At 37.1% G+C, this 16328-nt stretch overlaps 1 protein-coding gene across 1 annotated transcript; it reads left to right on the forward strand.

The window, feature by feature from the left end:
- The first annotated feature begins 8965 nt into the window (after positions 1 to 8965).
- On the forward strand, positions 8966 to 12759 carry LOC107296819 (tubulin alpha-3 chain). Its single transcript, XM_015826171.1, has 4 exons — positions 8966 to 9101; positions 9958 to 10106; positions 10445 to 11125; positions 12450 to 12759. The coding sequence occupies exons 1-4, from the start codon at positions 8981 to 8983 to the stop codon at positions 12744 to 12746; spliced, it is 1248 nt and encodes a 415-aa protein (XP_015681657.1). The 5' UTR covers positions 8966 to 8980; the 3' UTR covers positions 12747 to 12759.
- Positions 12760 to 16328: the final 3569 nt, after the last annotated feature.

Consider the following 16328-nt stretch of genomic DNA (forward strand, 5'->3'; position numbering starts at 1 on the left):
GAAAGGCACGCCTCCATGAATAATTCTGATACTTTCAGACCTGTCTGGAATCATCTTCCTCCTAAAAGTTCTTGTTAGAATTTTCTTCGTGCTCTTGATAAAGTACAGCTCTGCCTTCTCCATTAAGGTATTCATATGAAGACAACACATTCCCATGTATATGGCAATATACATTACAAGTTTCAGGAAATCAATTTGAAATGCAGATTCCTTCCTGAAAATGTTGCTGTTTCATTATCTCATCTAATTAATATCGCTTATTGTTTGATTTGTTGCTTTCTTTTTTATATAAATATTTTATTAATTTTCTAGTTTTACAATCAAATACTTAATAAACAACATATTGTCTGGGTCCATTAGTAATTCAGTGGTATATATTAACTTCTTTAGTCTAGATCAGGAGTAGTCAACCTTGGCTCTTTTATGACTCGTGGACTTCAACTCCCAGAATTCCTGAGCCAGCTAAGCTGGCTCAGGAATTCTGGGAATTGAAGTCCACGAGTCATAAAAGAGCCAAGGTTGACTACCCCTGATCTAGATCCAATATTACGCCATCTAATGTTTCCTCTCTTCTTCTGGTGATATCTGTTTTCCCACACTAGGCAAATACAATTTGTTGCTTTCTGATGTATCACATACCTCAAATGTACATAGCATGTGTTTTTGTACCCTATTTTGTACCCTACCTGACCCCCCTTAATAAACACTTTTCACTTTGCCTGATGAACTTGTGATTCATGCTATTGGAAGGAGTGAAAAAGCCACTTTGCAAACTTAATCTGTCTGTTAAATTCAGGGATCAAATTTTGTCAGTTCTATGCCAAACTTGCGTGCCTGAGCTTTAAAGGAACAGTAAGCACGCGAAGTTTCCGTGTATTTGGCTTCCTTTTAGTGGCATATCCAAAATTGTTCTACACAGTAAAGATAACATTTAAAATGTCAATTTTTATTCATACGGCAATAGTATACATCACTTTTCATTAGCTAGAATTTGGATTTTTTAACCATGTATTTAATTTCAAATAGTTCCATATGTGACAAATATTTTCAACTACTCCTGCTTAATGCGAGGTAAGTCAGTAACAAGACTCCTCTTATTTGTGATGTCATAAGCAGCAGGATGACATGGCATGTTTTACCAAATCCTGGCTGGGCAGATGGGGGGGGGGGCTGCCCTCTCAGAAATATATTCAGTCAGGTTTAGGTTTTGCCCCAGCTAAGACCACAGGGCAGGGCTTGTGGTTGTCATCCAGAATCTCTGGTAGCTCTCAAGGCTGTTGCTCCACTAGTTCCCAGTTGTGAGACTCTCTTCCTGAAGTTAGATTCATGGGAGCAGTTGAGATTATTGCTTCTGTACCAGCCTCCCTGTTGCATAGCAATTCCCCTGCTTGAGCTGCTGGAGACAATCTCAGGGCTGGCTGTGGAGTTCCCCAGGCTTCTGGGAGACTTCAACTTGTGGTCCCTGGAGTGGACCTCTAAAGTGGACCTCAGGGGCTGCCACAAAGAAGAGGGAGTCAAGCTATTCTCCAAAGCGTCGGAAGGCAGGACAAGAAGCAACGGATGGAAACTAATCAAGGAGAAAAGCAACCTAGAACTAGGTGAAACTTCCTGATAGTTAGAACAATTAACCAGTGGAACAACCTGCCTCCAGAAGCGGTGAATGCTCCAACACTGGAAGTTTTTAAGAAGAGACTGGACAGCCATTTGTCTGAAATGGTATAGGGTTTCCTGCCTGAGCAAAGGGTTGGACTAGATGACCTCCAAGGTCCCTTCCAACTTTATTATTACTACTACTACTACTACTACTACTACTACTACTACTACTACTACTACTACTACTATTATTATTATTATTATTATTATTATTATTATTATTATTATTATTATTATTATTATTATTATTATTATTATTGGCATTAGAGTTCAAGACCACCATCATGGCCATTGACCTCTCCCAGATCATTTTTGGCCCAACTTGGGACAGTGACCACACTCTGGATGTGGTTTTTTTGTCTGGTAATATGATCTGAGAGAGGAGCTTGTCTTGGCCCCTGTCATAGTCAGATCACACCCTGGTGACTTAGAGGTTCCCTTATGCTCACCCCCTCCATACGGCAGCTGGACCCATTTGATTGGTCCACCCCTGGCAACTAATGGTTCTGCAGAGGCCCTGGTAGTTGCCTAAAATAGTGAGATGGCTGGAGCTGTGCTTTTCTTGGTCCATCACTTAATTACTTCCCCATAGTTCCCAGAGGACTTGAGGCAACTGAAAAGGAAACACTTAGAATGCTATTGGAAGAAAATGAAGAACGAACTTGACCAAACAAGAGCTAGAGCTGCTATCAAGACCTATCTCATAGGCGAAAAACAGCGAAGTGCCGATACTTTTCCACTCTTATTACATTCACAAAATACCACCCAGCACTCATTTATAACTCCTCAGAAAGGGGAGTTTGGGGTCTCATCTGCAGGACCATGCAGATAAATTTTCCATGCATCTGGAGAAAAAAATCATCCATTTGATACCAAATGTGAGAGTCCTGAAGAGATGCCTGGGGAGCGTAGTTATCCAGTAATCTGGGAACAGCTTGATTCTGTCAGACCTGAAGAAGTGAACAGGATCCTCCAGAATGTAAACACCACCACCTATGTGTTAGATCAATGTTCCTCCTGGCTGGTTAAGGCTGCCTGGGAAGTGCTATGTGGGTGAATCCAAGCGATAGTCAATACACCTTTGATGGAGGAGGTATTCCCAGATTCTCAGATTCCTAGAGACTTTGGTGACCGCCTCCTCAAGAAACCATCACTGGACGGACACACCCCACTGTTCTAAAAAGGGTAGGTAGTTCAGAATGCAGTGGAGTTACAACTACATAGGATTCTGGTGGAAACATATTATCTGGACCCTTTTCAGTGAGTTTTCAGGCCTGCATATGGAACAGAAACAGCATTGGTCACATTCATAGATGACCTTTGGCAGGAGCAGGATGAAGGTGGTGCTTCCACCCTTGCTCTTCTTTATCTCCTGGCAGCTTTCCATACTAGCACTGATGATGTGTGTTATCCAGTTTGAGTAATGAAATGTCTGCAAGAAAACAACCAAGCTCAGAAAGCACCAAGGACCCCTCATTTCAACCCTGAGCTACAAATATTCTCTTTATTGGCTTTTTCATTGACCATGGCATCATTTTGGGACAACTTAGGAGTTGGAATTGAGTGGCAGAGTTCTGCATTGGTTCACCTCAGAAGAAAGAGGCCAATCCCAATCGGTATTGATAGGGAATAAGAAGTCCAGTTCATAGTCTCTGCTTTGTGGAACTCCACAGGGCTTGGTGTTTCCTCAGTTCATTTTCAATATCTACATGAAACCACTGGGTGAGATCATCCGTCACCAGGATGCAGTTGATACACAATTATATACAGTATATCCACCCCAGATGAAGTGAGTGATGCTGTGGACATTCTTTCATAGTGCCTGCAGGCTGGGCACCTGTATGGGGAACAACAGATTTCAGATAAATCCTGGTAAAATAGAGTTGCTGGACCCCTCTGCAAGTTTATCTTTGGTCTTAGATGGGGCTGACTATCCCAGACGTATCCAGGGCACAGGGCAGCTGTGGCTAGGAGGGCACCATTTTCACCCTTTCCTGGATAGGAAGGCTCTCTGCTTGGTCACTCATGCCCTTGTCATCTCCTGTCTGGACTGCTGCAATGTACTGTACATGGAGCTATCCTTGAAAAATATCCAGAAGCTTCAGCTGGTACAGAGTGGGCAATCTGGGTGCATGTAACACTTTGCTGCATGAGCTGCATTGGGTGCCAGTTTGCTTCTAAGTCCAATTCAAAGTGTTGGATATGATGTTTAAAGCCCTACATGGCATAGGGCCAGGTTACCTAGAGAACTATCTCCATCATATTGCATCAACATATCCCATTCAGGAAGGAAAAGTATTTTGCAGATCCCATCAGCTAAAGAATTCTGACTGGCAGGGACCAGGAAAAAAGCTTTCTATGCTATTGCCCCTATCTTATGGAGCATTCTTCCTCCAGAAGGGAGGCGGGCTCCCACTCTCCGGGCCTTTGAGAAAGGTGTAAAAACATTTCTGCAGCCTTGCATGGGGCTCAGAGAAGAACATGCAGCTGTGGGATTGGTTAGTGCCCTGAAAGCCCTTCCCCTACTTTTTAATTAACTATTAATATTAACTTTTTAATCCTTCCTAGTATTTTTAAATTTAAATTCCATATACTGTTTTTATGTTTTAATATATTTCACTTGTACATAGCCCAGAATTCTCTCAGTAAAGGAGATGGGTGGTTTTAAAAAAAAAAGATGGATGGATGGGTGGGTGGGTGGAAGGAAGGAAGGAAGGAAGGAAGGAAGGAAGGAAGGAAGGAAGGAAGGAAGGAAGGAAGGAAGGAAGGAAGGAAGGAAGGAAGGCTTCTCTTTCATTATACACAACTTAGGGTTAGACAAACCTCACAATTTAAGCAAAAGAGGAAAGTTTAAGTACACAAAACTGAGGTATTACTTTGATGCTTAGTTAAAATCATTAATATACATCATTAGCAAATTATCATTCCACAGATACAAATCTACTTAACATTATTGCTAAGTCAAAAACATTTCATCCTCACATTTAACACATTAATTATACTTAGAAGTTCAAAATTTAAAAATTACTTTTGACATTTTTTACAGATGGAAACAATTTCTTATCTCTGACTCTTCTACCATCCTTGGTCAGTTAGAGACCATCTGGTTGGATTCAGTTCCTAGTCCTTGCATGAACAAATGCCAGTTGCAACTTGAATTTGTAGTTTTTCCAGGGACATCTTCCTTATTCATATTCTTCCCTTTCTTCTAGTTTCCTTCATCTTCCTAAGCAACATCTCTTTTTCTAGAACATTGTCTACTAACATTATAAATCCAAAATATATGAGTTTCTGCTTATTATTTTGCATTCCACTTTTCTAGGGTTTGAACTTAACTATACAGTATATGTATATACAGTATATACTGTATATACAGTTCCCAATTAAGATAAAACCAGACATGTACTGCCTTCTGGTGGTCAGTCTAACCATCTTGGCTATCCACCCCAGAGATGTGTTTGAACCACCCCACTGTTTCTTCAAGAACTTGGTACCTGACATTCCTCATTTTGCACACACCATACTTTTATTCTTCTTTACTTACAAGATCTTAAGCAAATCACTTTATTGCTAAGGCAAAACTATTGTCACTTTGTGTGTTGAATTAGTGCAGCGATTTGTTACTTTGTACATTGTCTTACATTGTTTTAATGCAGTGGGGGTGTATGTTGTACACCAGCCCCCACACACTCCTTGCAGTCTTTATGCAACACCATCTTGTTCCGTATGAGTTTATGGGATGTCAGTGTCAGTGCTCTCCTGTTTATAAGGGCTTCAGGTGTGGGTGTGTCAAGTGAAGGTCTTGTGATGGGTCTTGTGATATATACACACACATTGTTGAAAATTTGAACACAAATTTCAATCAAATTCTGATATTATATAAATGCCTATATAATATAGATAAGGGCATTTGGAAAGTATGGGAAGAATATTGTAGATCTGATCTTAATGCATACATTTGGAACTGTTCATCAAACAAAATTCCATCTAACTTCTTTTTAGCATTTCATAAAAATGGACTATTTAGAGCAGGGGTGTCAAACTGCCGGCCCGTGGGCCAGACACGTCACAAGGAAACCGCGCCCACCCCATTGCCGGGAAAGGGGAAAAAGTTCCGATACGTTGCGTGATGTCATGTGAGTTTGACATGTCTGATTTAGAGCAGAGGCCCCCAACCTTTTGGGCACCAGGGACCGGTTCTGTGGAGAAAGATTTTTTTCACGGACCGGAGGGGGCGTGGTTTCGTGTGTTACTTGCATCCAGGGGATGGGGCTTCACTTGTTTGTGTGGCCTGGTTGCTGGTATGCTGCGGCCCGGTGCCAGTCCACAGACCAGGGGTTGGGAGCCCCTAATTTAGAGTACAATATCCTTCTAAATTATATTAATCAATATTTTTCTACATTATTGACATTCAGCTATTTTGATAATTACTATAAAATTAACAATTTGCACAAATGTTTTTAAAATAGTTGAAAAAACAGTCAAGAATATTTTGTAATTCATTCTTCTCTTTAATTCTTTTTTTTGGGGGTAACAATCAGATTCACATTTAAAGGTATAGAAAAGGAAACATTTGTAATATTAATATTACCTACTGCCCAGTAGACTCAGTACCTAATGCAACATTTAAAGCAGTCTTTGTCTTCAGATTAAGCATAAGGCTATATACCAATAAAAAGCAAAAATTCGCAACAACAATATATACAGAAAGGAAGGTATTGTAGAACTTCTAAAATAATTCATCAAAATAAAAAGCCTCAAAGAACCTTTCAATCGATGAATGTTTTATTCACATTTCATATAAACAGAATTAGAAGATACCACTAAGATCATCCACTCCAGCACTATTCAGTTAAGTGATCATCCTTTTTTAATTATATGAACAAACTGATTCCTAGGGGATTATGTTACTCCATAATATTTTTGTGGGCAAAAAAATTGAATATGTATATTTAAAAGTATATTTTTTCTTTAAAATTACACATATTATTACCAAATTATGTTTTTAATTTTTTGCATTATTATTTAAAACATTTCATTTTTCTTAACTTCAATGTTTAACAAAGTCTTCATAAAATAATAAATAAAATATGTTTAAATGACATGTAAGAGCAATGTTATTCATATCCTCCTCCCAGAACAAAAGCCTAGTAAAAGAATGAGGATTCTGCTTAAATCATTACTCAGTTTCTAAAACAATAAGTTTTTTCTTAAGAGTTTACAATCTAGCAATATTTAATTTTCAATGAAAATCATTCATTTTTCACTTTATAGTGTACAATTCTCTCGTTTAACAGCATTGCCTAATTTATGGGTTCTAAAAATATGATACACGAATCCAGCGCATTTTGTCAGTTGGGCCACATTTCTAAGCAGTCTAAATAAAAAGTAATTTATAAGATAATTGTGAAATATTGATTGGCTAAGAATGAGAAAATGAAGTTTCCAAACAGCATCTTACAACAGAAAACAAGTGGAGTTAATTATTTTCTTTGTAGCTGTTAATGTATTCAGTCTTCCAAGAAAGTTTGAAAAACAATGGCATTTAAAGGATTAAAATATTTTAAATATTAAGACCCGATTCTATTCTGACTGGAATATATAATGCATATTGTCACATACAAAAATACACATATCAACAATAACCTCTTAGAGAATAACAGATATAGTATTTTATGGAATGCTATTCAGGAAAAAAATATGCTACAATACTTCTATTTCTCTTTTATGATACTATTGTCTGTCTGTCTGTCTATCATTCTTGAATATATTGACAGTTATCTATCTACAATATTCTGTCTGAGACTACAGGCAGACGTAGCCTCTCACTACAACATATGAATTCCGGCTCTCAGGAAAGTGTGAAAAATATAGCAATGAAATAATATCTCAGAAAGTATCAAGAATCACACAGCAAGAGATTCCACTTTTTTTTTTTTTTTAATTTAGGCTTGCGGCAGGAAAAATCTATGAAATTTGGATCCTAACAGACGCCCAACCTATCCCTCAGCGGAGAAGCCATTTCCCGCTCAAAATTCCACTTGAGGATCATCCCAGATTTTTTTTTTTTTTTTAAAAGAACTTGTTTAACCAATCAGCTTCCAGGAGTTAAACAGCCTCCACCAATGAAGAGTAGCAGACTGCAGTAGGGGTGGGCGGTCAGGAACCGTTGCTCTAACGGTCGACAGTTGAGGCCACCCTCAAACGGGAGTTGAACGTCGAACCCTCGAGGGAAAGCAGCGAACCTCGTCATCTTCGTCAGGCACCATGGTGCGAAGTGGAACTTGGGTGGCTGGGCTTCGTTCAGTGGGGATCGGGGTCTTTTAAGCCTCTTGGCATAGTAATGCTATGAGGGAATCGCGAGCGTAGGGTACGAGACTGATATAGTTGCCTCATGCGAACTTTACCGCGGAAGCTTCGCCTCGGTCGAGGCTTCTTGCCTCCGAAAGGCGCGATATGGTCGAGGACAGGGCTTGCCTGGCTGCATTTGCCTGGCTTGCCTGGCGCTGTATTTGGCAAAGCACGAGGGCTGAAAGGCCCTCCGTCTCGGATTCGCCATGATGCGGAACGGGGGGAAAAAAATGGGGAGAATATAATAGTCTTGGTTCTGAAGAACAGTGAACCAACAAGAAACGAAAGAGATCTGTTGCATAGAGTCCCATTTATTTGGCATTACGAGAGGCCGGCGAAAGAGAGCTGTATAATAAAGTAAAAAGTAGCGGGAAGTAATGGCGAAAACGTATTATGGGATTGAAGTATGAGGTTACTGCATAATTCAAGTTGAGACAAAAGAGATTTTATATAATCGCGTAGTAGGTACAGAAGTATAATGTGTTTAGTGGGCTCTCGCAGTGTTTCTCAACCTTGACAATTTTAAGGCATGTGGACTTCAACTCCCAGAATTCCACAGCCAGCATTGCTGCTGTGGAATTCTGGGAGTTGAAGTCCACATGCCTTAAAATTGTCAAGGTTGAGAAACACTGAGAGAAAGCACACTCCTTAGTATTAAACCGTTTTCAGAGACCATTTTTTAAGCTTGGGTGTTCTAAGGGCAATTGATCATTAAAATAGTGCATATTTTAAAATATACTTTAGAAATCAAATGGGTACATTATAAAAATATAGAGCTGGGTCAGTATTCATTTTTTGTGGTGCTTCATTATTAATATTTTCTGAAATAAGCATTAATCATGCCTGTTTTAAAAAATTACAATTTTTTTAATAGCGCGAATGTATCTCTATCCACGTTGGACAAGCTGGAGTTCAGATTGGTAATGCTTGCTGGGAATTATATTGTCTTGAGCATGGAATTCAGCCAGATGGTCAGATGCCCAGTGACAAAACCATAGGAGGTGGAGATGATTCTTTTAATACATTTTTTAGTGAAACCGGTGCTGGCAAGCATGTACCTAGAGCTGTTTTTGTGGACCTTGAGCCAACTGTTGTGGGTATGTATAAGAGGTTGGAAATATGTTTCAAATGTGGGATCAACATGTGGATGATCAGAAACAAATCACATTTATAAAATATTTTCATTATTCAGAAGTAAGAAAAATAGGGATTTCTTCCTAAATAAACCTGAAATTTGATGAAAGCAATTATAAAATCATCCCTCACAAAGTGAAGTTTGACTTTCACACATTGACTTTATGAAATGAAATCCAATTGTACCTTCCGTTAACAAAAATGGTAACATAGGAAGTGATTTCATTTACCCTCTCTTCCCTTAGCTTCCATTATGATTCAAAATTTATTCTCAACACTAAATCACATTTTGAGGGTGCATGAGGAGAAAGTTCCATTTTGTTAGTGGAAGTACAATATAATGGTTTGGAATGTAGCCTTTATATGAATATGTATTAAAAAGAATAACAAAAGTTCACTCTTCATTTTTTAAATGTTTTTTTTTTCTTACCAAGAAAAAACATTGATGTAGCCATATAGTCATCTGAAGTTGCGGCAGGCATTATCTCTTGAACTAACACATATTTTCATGCTGAGAGTCTTTTATCTGTCTGTGTATGGTTAATTTTAATTCCTGCAAAAAGAAACCCTATCTTTTGTTCAGAAATATTAGCCAGAAATGACCTCATAAGTATCTAAAGTGTTCTAAAGTATGTAATGGTTTTGGATAATGTGAAAATATAATCGTATATATGCTTAACAAGGAATAAGAACAGTTGAATCACTTCTAACTCGGTTATTCTATTATATACATTTCTGAGATTTTGGAATATTAAAAATAATAAATCACTGGATTTTGAATTAGAATTAATCAAAGTTTCATTTTTTTAATCTTCAAAGATGAGGTGCGTACAGGTACTTACAGACAATTATTTCATCCTGAGCAACTCATCACTGGAAAAGAAGATGCTGCTAACAATTATGCTAGAGGCCATTATACTATAGGAAAAGAGATTGTTGATCTAGTGCTGGATCGCATTCGAAAATTGGTGAGTTATTATAAGATGTAAATTAGAAAATATGTGCAAAAATATGAAATGTGAAAATTTACCATTTTAAACTCAAGAGCATAGAAATTCTAGTTTTATTTTCAAAAGTACCATGTTTAAAAAATACTCAGTCTGTTTAAGTAAGGAATGCATATTTAGAATTTAAGTATACTATATTAATTTTTAATTTAATTAATTAAAACCCTTTGAAGGGTATTGATAATGCAAATATTTTTAAATGAATACAGTTGCAAATAATATCTACATATTAAATTTATATTGTTGAAATTATTCTGTTCAATGGCTCACTTTTTGTTGGGTTTTTTGTCTTTTTGTAGGCTGACCTGTGTACTGGTCTACAGGGTTTCCTTATTTTCCATAGTTTTGGCGGAGGTACTGGCTCTGGATTTGCATCTTTGCTAATGGAAAGACTGTCAGTTGACTATGGGAAAAAATCCAAACTGGAATTTGCAATATACCCAGCTCCACAAGTATCTACTGCTGTGGTGGAGCCTTACAATTCTATCCTTACTACACATACCACATTGGAACATTCTGACTGTGCATTCATGGTGGATAATGAAGCTATTTATGATATATGTCGACGCAATCTTGACATCGAACGTCCAACTTACACCAACCTCAATCGTCTCATTGGTCAAATTGTATCTTCTATCACAGCTTCACTACGTTTTGATGGTGCTCTGAATGTAGATTTGACAGAATTTCAAACAAATCTTGTTCCTTACCCACGAATCCATTTCCCCTTGGCAACGTATGCTCCTGTCATTTCAGCTGAAAAGGCATACCATGAGCAGTTGTCAGTGGCAGAAATTACTAATGCTTGTTTTGAGCCAGCTAATCAGATGGTAAAATGTGACCCTCGCCATGGTAAATATATGGCATGTTGTATGCTGTACAGAGGTGATGTTGTGCCAAAAGATGTCAATGCAGCTATTGCAACAATCAAGACAAAACGTACTATTCAGTTTGTGGATTGGTGTCCAACTGGGTTCAAGGTACTATATTGTCTAATATAAACAAATGAAGTATAATCTTGGTGAAATCCAATGATTTGGCTGGAACTTAATATAAAAAAATAATAAAAGCAAGATAGAAATATAATCTAATACATAAATAAGATTGCATTTAGTATCCACATGAAGGGAAATACAGTTTTTTCTTGTCCAGATTAGATGATAAGATGCTCCTAGTTCTGGAAATGTTGATCAGCGTTTATTTATTGGTTAACTAATATTTGTGGTGCTAAGTATAGAGTATATGTAGTATATTCAAGTATATGAAACTTTTGAGTAGGTGTTTTAAATTCTTTTACGATTTTTAAAAATAACTGGAGATAGCAAACACACCGAATAGTCCTCCCTCTAATTGCTGTACAACAACCCTTTGAGATGGATTAGGCCAGGGCTTTTCAACCTTTTTCACCCATTGTGCCACTTTTAGGATATGGCAACATCCAAGTACCACCAGTCGCCTAGCAAGGTGTCAAAAACTTGATGACCCCCCCAAAAAGGAAAAAAATGATAAAGTACAGGTAGTCCTCGACTTACAATAGTTCACTTAGTGACTGTTCGAAGTTACAATGGCACTGAAAAAAGTGCCCCCCGAGCCACAGCCGAGCAAGGCAGCACTCTTCCTCCTGTCCGAGGTTTTCATTGTTGTGAGCATTTCTGTTGAGGATTGGCAGCAGGGGTGGGGGGCAAGGGAGTGTTTGGTTTTTATTCCCCCCGTCTGCTGGGTGGTGGCAGCAGGTTTTGGTCACTTCACATGACCCTGGGACACTGACTGTCATAAATATGAACCAGTGGTACCCATACCACTGCTTGAAAAGCCTTGGATTAGGCTGTGAGAGTGGGACTAACCTAAAGTCACCCAGCTGGTTTTCAGTGAAGTAAATAATGTCATTACATGAACAGTCATTTCTTTACAAGATAGATGGCAAATAAATTCAATAAATGCATTTTCAATTATTAAACTCTGGTACTTAGGATAAATAATCTGTATTCTAAAAGCTAGTGTGCTTATTAGAGTTTAAGTATGTTTAAGGGAATTAAGACTTAATTCCATTTATTAATGTATCTCTGTCATGATAAAAGTGAGGCTATTTGCATAGATTAGGGGTTTTATTTATGAGGTATATGTGAATACGTTCTCTTTCCAGCTTTAGCTCCCTTTCTGATTCGAAGATAGTTTCATGTCTAATTTTTTGTTTCTCATTATGCTTTTATCAACAAAATGCTCTGGAGGGAGAGAAGAAGTTGAGATTTGAAAATTCCTTGCACTATTGAGAGAAATTTAATGAATGTTTTTGCCTTCCTTTAGGTGGGCATTAATTATCAGCCACCCACTGTGGTACCAGGAGGAGATTTGGCCAAGGTGCAACGTGCTGTATGTATGCTGAGTAACACTACTGCAATTGCAGAAGCTTGGGCTCGCCTTGATCATAAATTTGATTTGATGTATGCTAAGAGAGCCTTTGTGCATTGGTATGTAGGGGAAGGAATGGAAGAAGGAGAATTTTCTGAAGCCCGAGAGGATCTGGCTGCACTTGAAAAAGATTATGAAGAAGTTGGTGTTGATTCTGTGGAAGCTGAAGCTGAAGAAGGAGAAGAATATTAAGCTATGTCAGATGATATATATTTCAATATTTTGTACTTCAAGTTCACTTGTTCGGTTACAAATAAACTTTTAAGTGTTCAAGTTTAATAGCTATTATTTAAAATAGCTTTAAAACCATTCCTTGAAAACATTTCTATAAACTTTGAGCAAAGCATAAAATAAAAGTTTTCTGTAAAACTACGCCTCAGAAACATATCCATCCATTCTTTATTTCCCCCTTTCATTCTTACAGGATCTTTGGAGAACTTATTAAGTAAGTATTCTGAAATAGTCATTAAAGTGTTATTGCATCTTAGCATGTATGTATATAATGAAAATGATAATTGGGATGTCATTGATTGTGTAGGTGGAATTTTATGTTAATTAAAGTAATGTGAATAAGAAAATCTTGTTGCAATCTAATCAATGGATTTGGTCTAATCTTCACTTTATCCAATGCATTTTCAGAATAGGGAGATTATAAAATAATACAGTATTGCAGCTTTACTGGTCTTTACTATGTGAAAATTAAAGCTGATTATAATTAATCAACTCTAAGCATATTAATCCTAAGAGACACTAACACAAACTTGATTTACATTGAAAGAAATATTTTGGTACTTATATTCTGCTAGCTGATTAACATCTTAAAAGTTTAAGTCCAGCAGTAACAAATTTTGTAATAAACTCTTAGCTATATCAGATTTCAAATTTTTCTATCACTTAATAGTAAAGGCCTGAAAATAGAATAGCATGACAGCCTGAAGTGATGTAGTCTATTTAATTGGATTACAAAAAAAATGAAATTGATTGGTTTGATCAGTTCCATGGTAAAATTAATTTATGTGCATGCATTAACTATCTTAAATTACAGATAACATAATAACTAGACTTACATATATTTATTGAGAAGCCCTATTCAGTTCATTGACCTTTATTTTCAAATCAAGGAATTGTACTATTTCTGTCCTATTTCCTCACAGATATGCAAAAACAACCTTGATTGCATTATTTCTTATTAGGCCATGTTTAGCTGTACAGACCTCATACTGATTTTCATTTGGGATGATGGTTTGGAATTGAAAGTGTCAACTTCCCCTCCTCCCCCCCCCCCCATCACCACCCAAGTGAGCCAGGATGGGTCAGTTGAGTTCTTAATACCATCACCTTTTCAGGATTAAAGTAATGTTTCTGTCCTTTTTGCTTAAATGTTTTCTGAATATTTGCTTCAAGGCCATTTCCCTGGCTCTCTACACTGAGGGCTTTGTCAAGCAAATATATGTCTGGAATATTGCCACATAAATAATAGCATTCATTTTTTTAATCAATACATCCTTTTTACATTTAGGGGTTGGTATATTAGCTTCAATGTATTACAAGCTGGAGGGCCTGAACAATTAAATAGATATATGGTAGCTAGTTTAATTACAATATTGTACTCAACACATTGTTGGCATTGGTTCCTCATTAAATTGGAAACTTAAATAGAATACTATAAAGTTCAATCCTGTCCTTACTCCAGTAAGTAGTAGTGTGAAGAGGCAGAGATGCTTATCAAATCTGCAGATGAAGTTAAATTGGGTGTAATAGGGTAGGGTTTTCAAATTTTAGGCTATGGAATTTTTCTAATTCCCTGGAATGCCTGATCAACAGGCAAAACTTTAGTGGCTGAAAATAGGTTATATTTGGGTGAACCTTTTCCCCCTTTAGTCTCAGAATCCTATCTATATATTCCTGATGAGATGATTTTTGAAACCCTTAAATCCTCACAAATTTTTTTCTTGTTAATACATGACTGCTCATTCCATAATACTGGTCTGCATGGATTGTCACGAGAAGTCAATTTTGTATTTCAATAGCATAGCTATATTGTGTTATTTGGAAAATGTGATAGTGTATGTAAATCCTTTATATAGTGCTTTTCCTATTGCTTTACTATTAAGGCTACAGCACAGTTCTTTCTTGTGTTTCATTTAACTCACACTGTTTAACTTTCATGACCTCAAGTTCAGTGCCTTATATGGCAATAGCTGAAAATTCAAATTAAAAATATAAGGCTGGTAAAGAATGAAATAATGAAAAAACTCGATTACCACAATTATGTGCCCTCAAGTCTGTCATCTATAATAATAATAAAGTTGGAAGGGACCTTGAGGTCATCTACTCCAACCTCCTGCTCAGGTAGGAAACTCTATATTTCTGACAAATGGCTGTCCAATCTCTTAAAAACTTCCAGTGTTGGAGCATTCACAACTTCTGGAGCCAGGTTGTTTCACTGATAAATTATTCTGTCAGCCAAATATCCACCAAATAAATCTCCCAAGTTGATCTGAGCCAATCTGACCATTTAGATTTTCTAATTAAACACCCATTACTGCTATGATTGAATCNCCAAGTGAGCCAGGATGGGTCAGTTGAGTTCTTAATACCATCACCTTTTCAGGATTAAAGTAATGTTTCTGTCCTTTTTGCTTAAATGTTTTCTGAATATTTGCTTCAAGGCCATTTCCCTGGCTCTCTACACTGAGGGCTTTGTCAAGCAAATATATGTCTGGAATATTGCCACATAAATAATAGCATTCATTTTTTTTAATCAATACGTCCTTTTTACATTTAGGGGTTGGTATATTAGCTTCAATGTATTACAAGCTGGAGGGCCTGAACAATTAAATGGATATATGGTAGCTAGTTTAATTACAATATTGTACTCAACACATTGTTGGCATTGGTTCCTTATTAAATTGGAAACTTAAATAGAATACTATAAAGTTCAATCCTGTCCTTACTCCAGTAAGAAGTAGTGTGAAGAGGCAGAGATGCTTATCAAATCTGCAGATGAAGTTAAATTGGGTGTAATAGGGTAGGGTTTTCAAATTTTAGGCTATGGAATTTTTCTAATTCCCTGGAATGCCTGATCAACAGGCAAAACTTTAGTGGCTGAAAATAGGTTATATTTGAGTGAACCTTTTCCCCCTTTAGTCTCAGAATCCTATCTATATATTCCTGATGAGATGATTTTTGAAACCCTTAAATCCTCACGAATTTTTTTCTTGTTAATACATGACTGCTCATTCCATAATACTGGTCTGCATGGATTGTCACGAGAAGTCAATTTTGTATTTCAATAGCATAGCTATATTGTGTTATTTGGAAAATATGATAGTGTATGTAAATCCTTCATATAGTGCTTTTCCTATTGCTTTAGTATTAAGGCTGCAGCACAGTTCTTTGTTGTGTTTCATTTAACTCACACTGTTTAACTTTCATGACCCCAAGTTCAGTGCTTTATATGGCAATAGCTGAAAATTCAAATTAAAAATATAAGAGGCTGGTAAAGAATGAAATAATGAAAAAACTCGATTACCACAATTATGTGCCCTCAAGTCTGTCATCTATAATAATAATAAAGTTGGAAGGGACCTTGAGGTCATCTAGTCCAACCTCCTGCTCAGGTAGGAAACTATATTTCTGACAAATGGCTGTCCAATCTCTTAAAAACTTCCAGTGTTGGAGCATTCACAACTTCTGGAGCCAGGTTGTTTCACTGATAAATTATTCTGTCAGCCAAATATCCACCAAATAAATCTCCCAAGTTGATCTGAG

Source organism: Protobothrops mucrosquamatus, unplaced genomic scaffold, assembly GCF_001527695.2.
Source record: "Protobothrops mucrosquamatus isolate PMUCROS unplaced genomic scaffold, P.Mucros_1.0 scaffold2991, whole genome shotgun sequence".
NCBI classification, from domain to species: Eukaryota; Metazoa; Chordata; class Lepidosauria; order Squamata; family Viperidae; genus Protobothrops; species Protobothrops mucrosquamatus.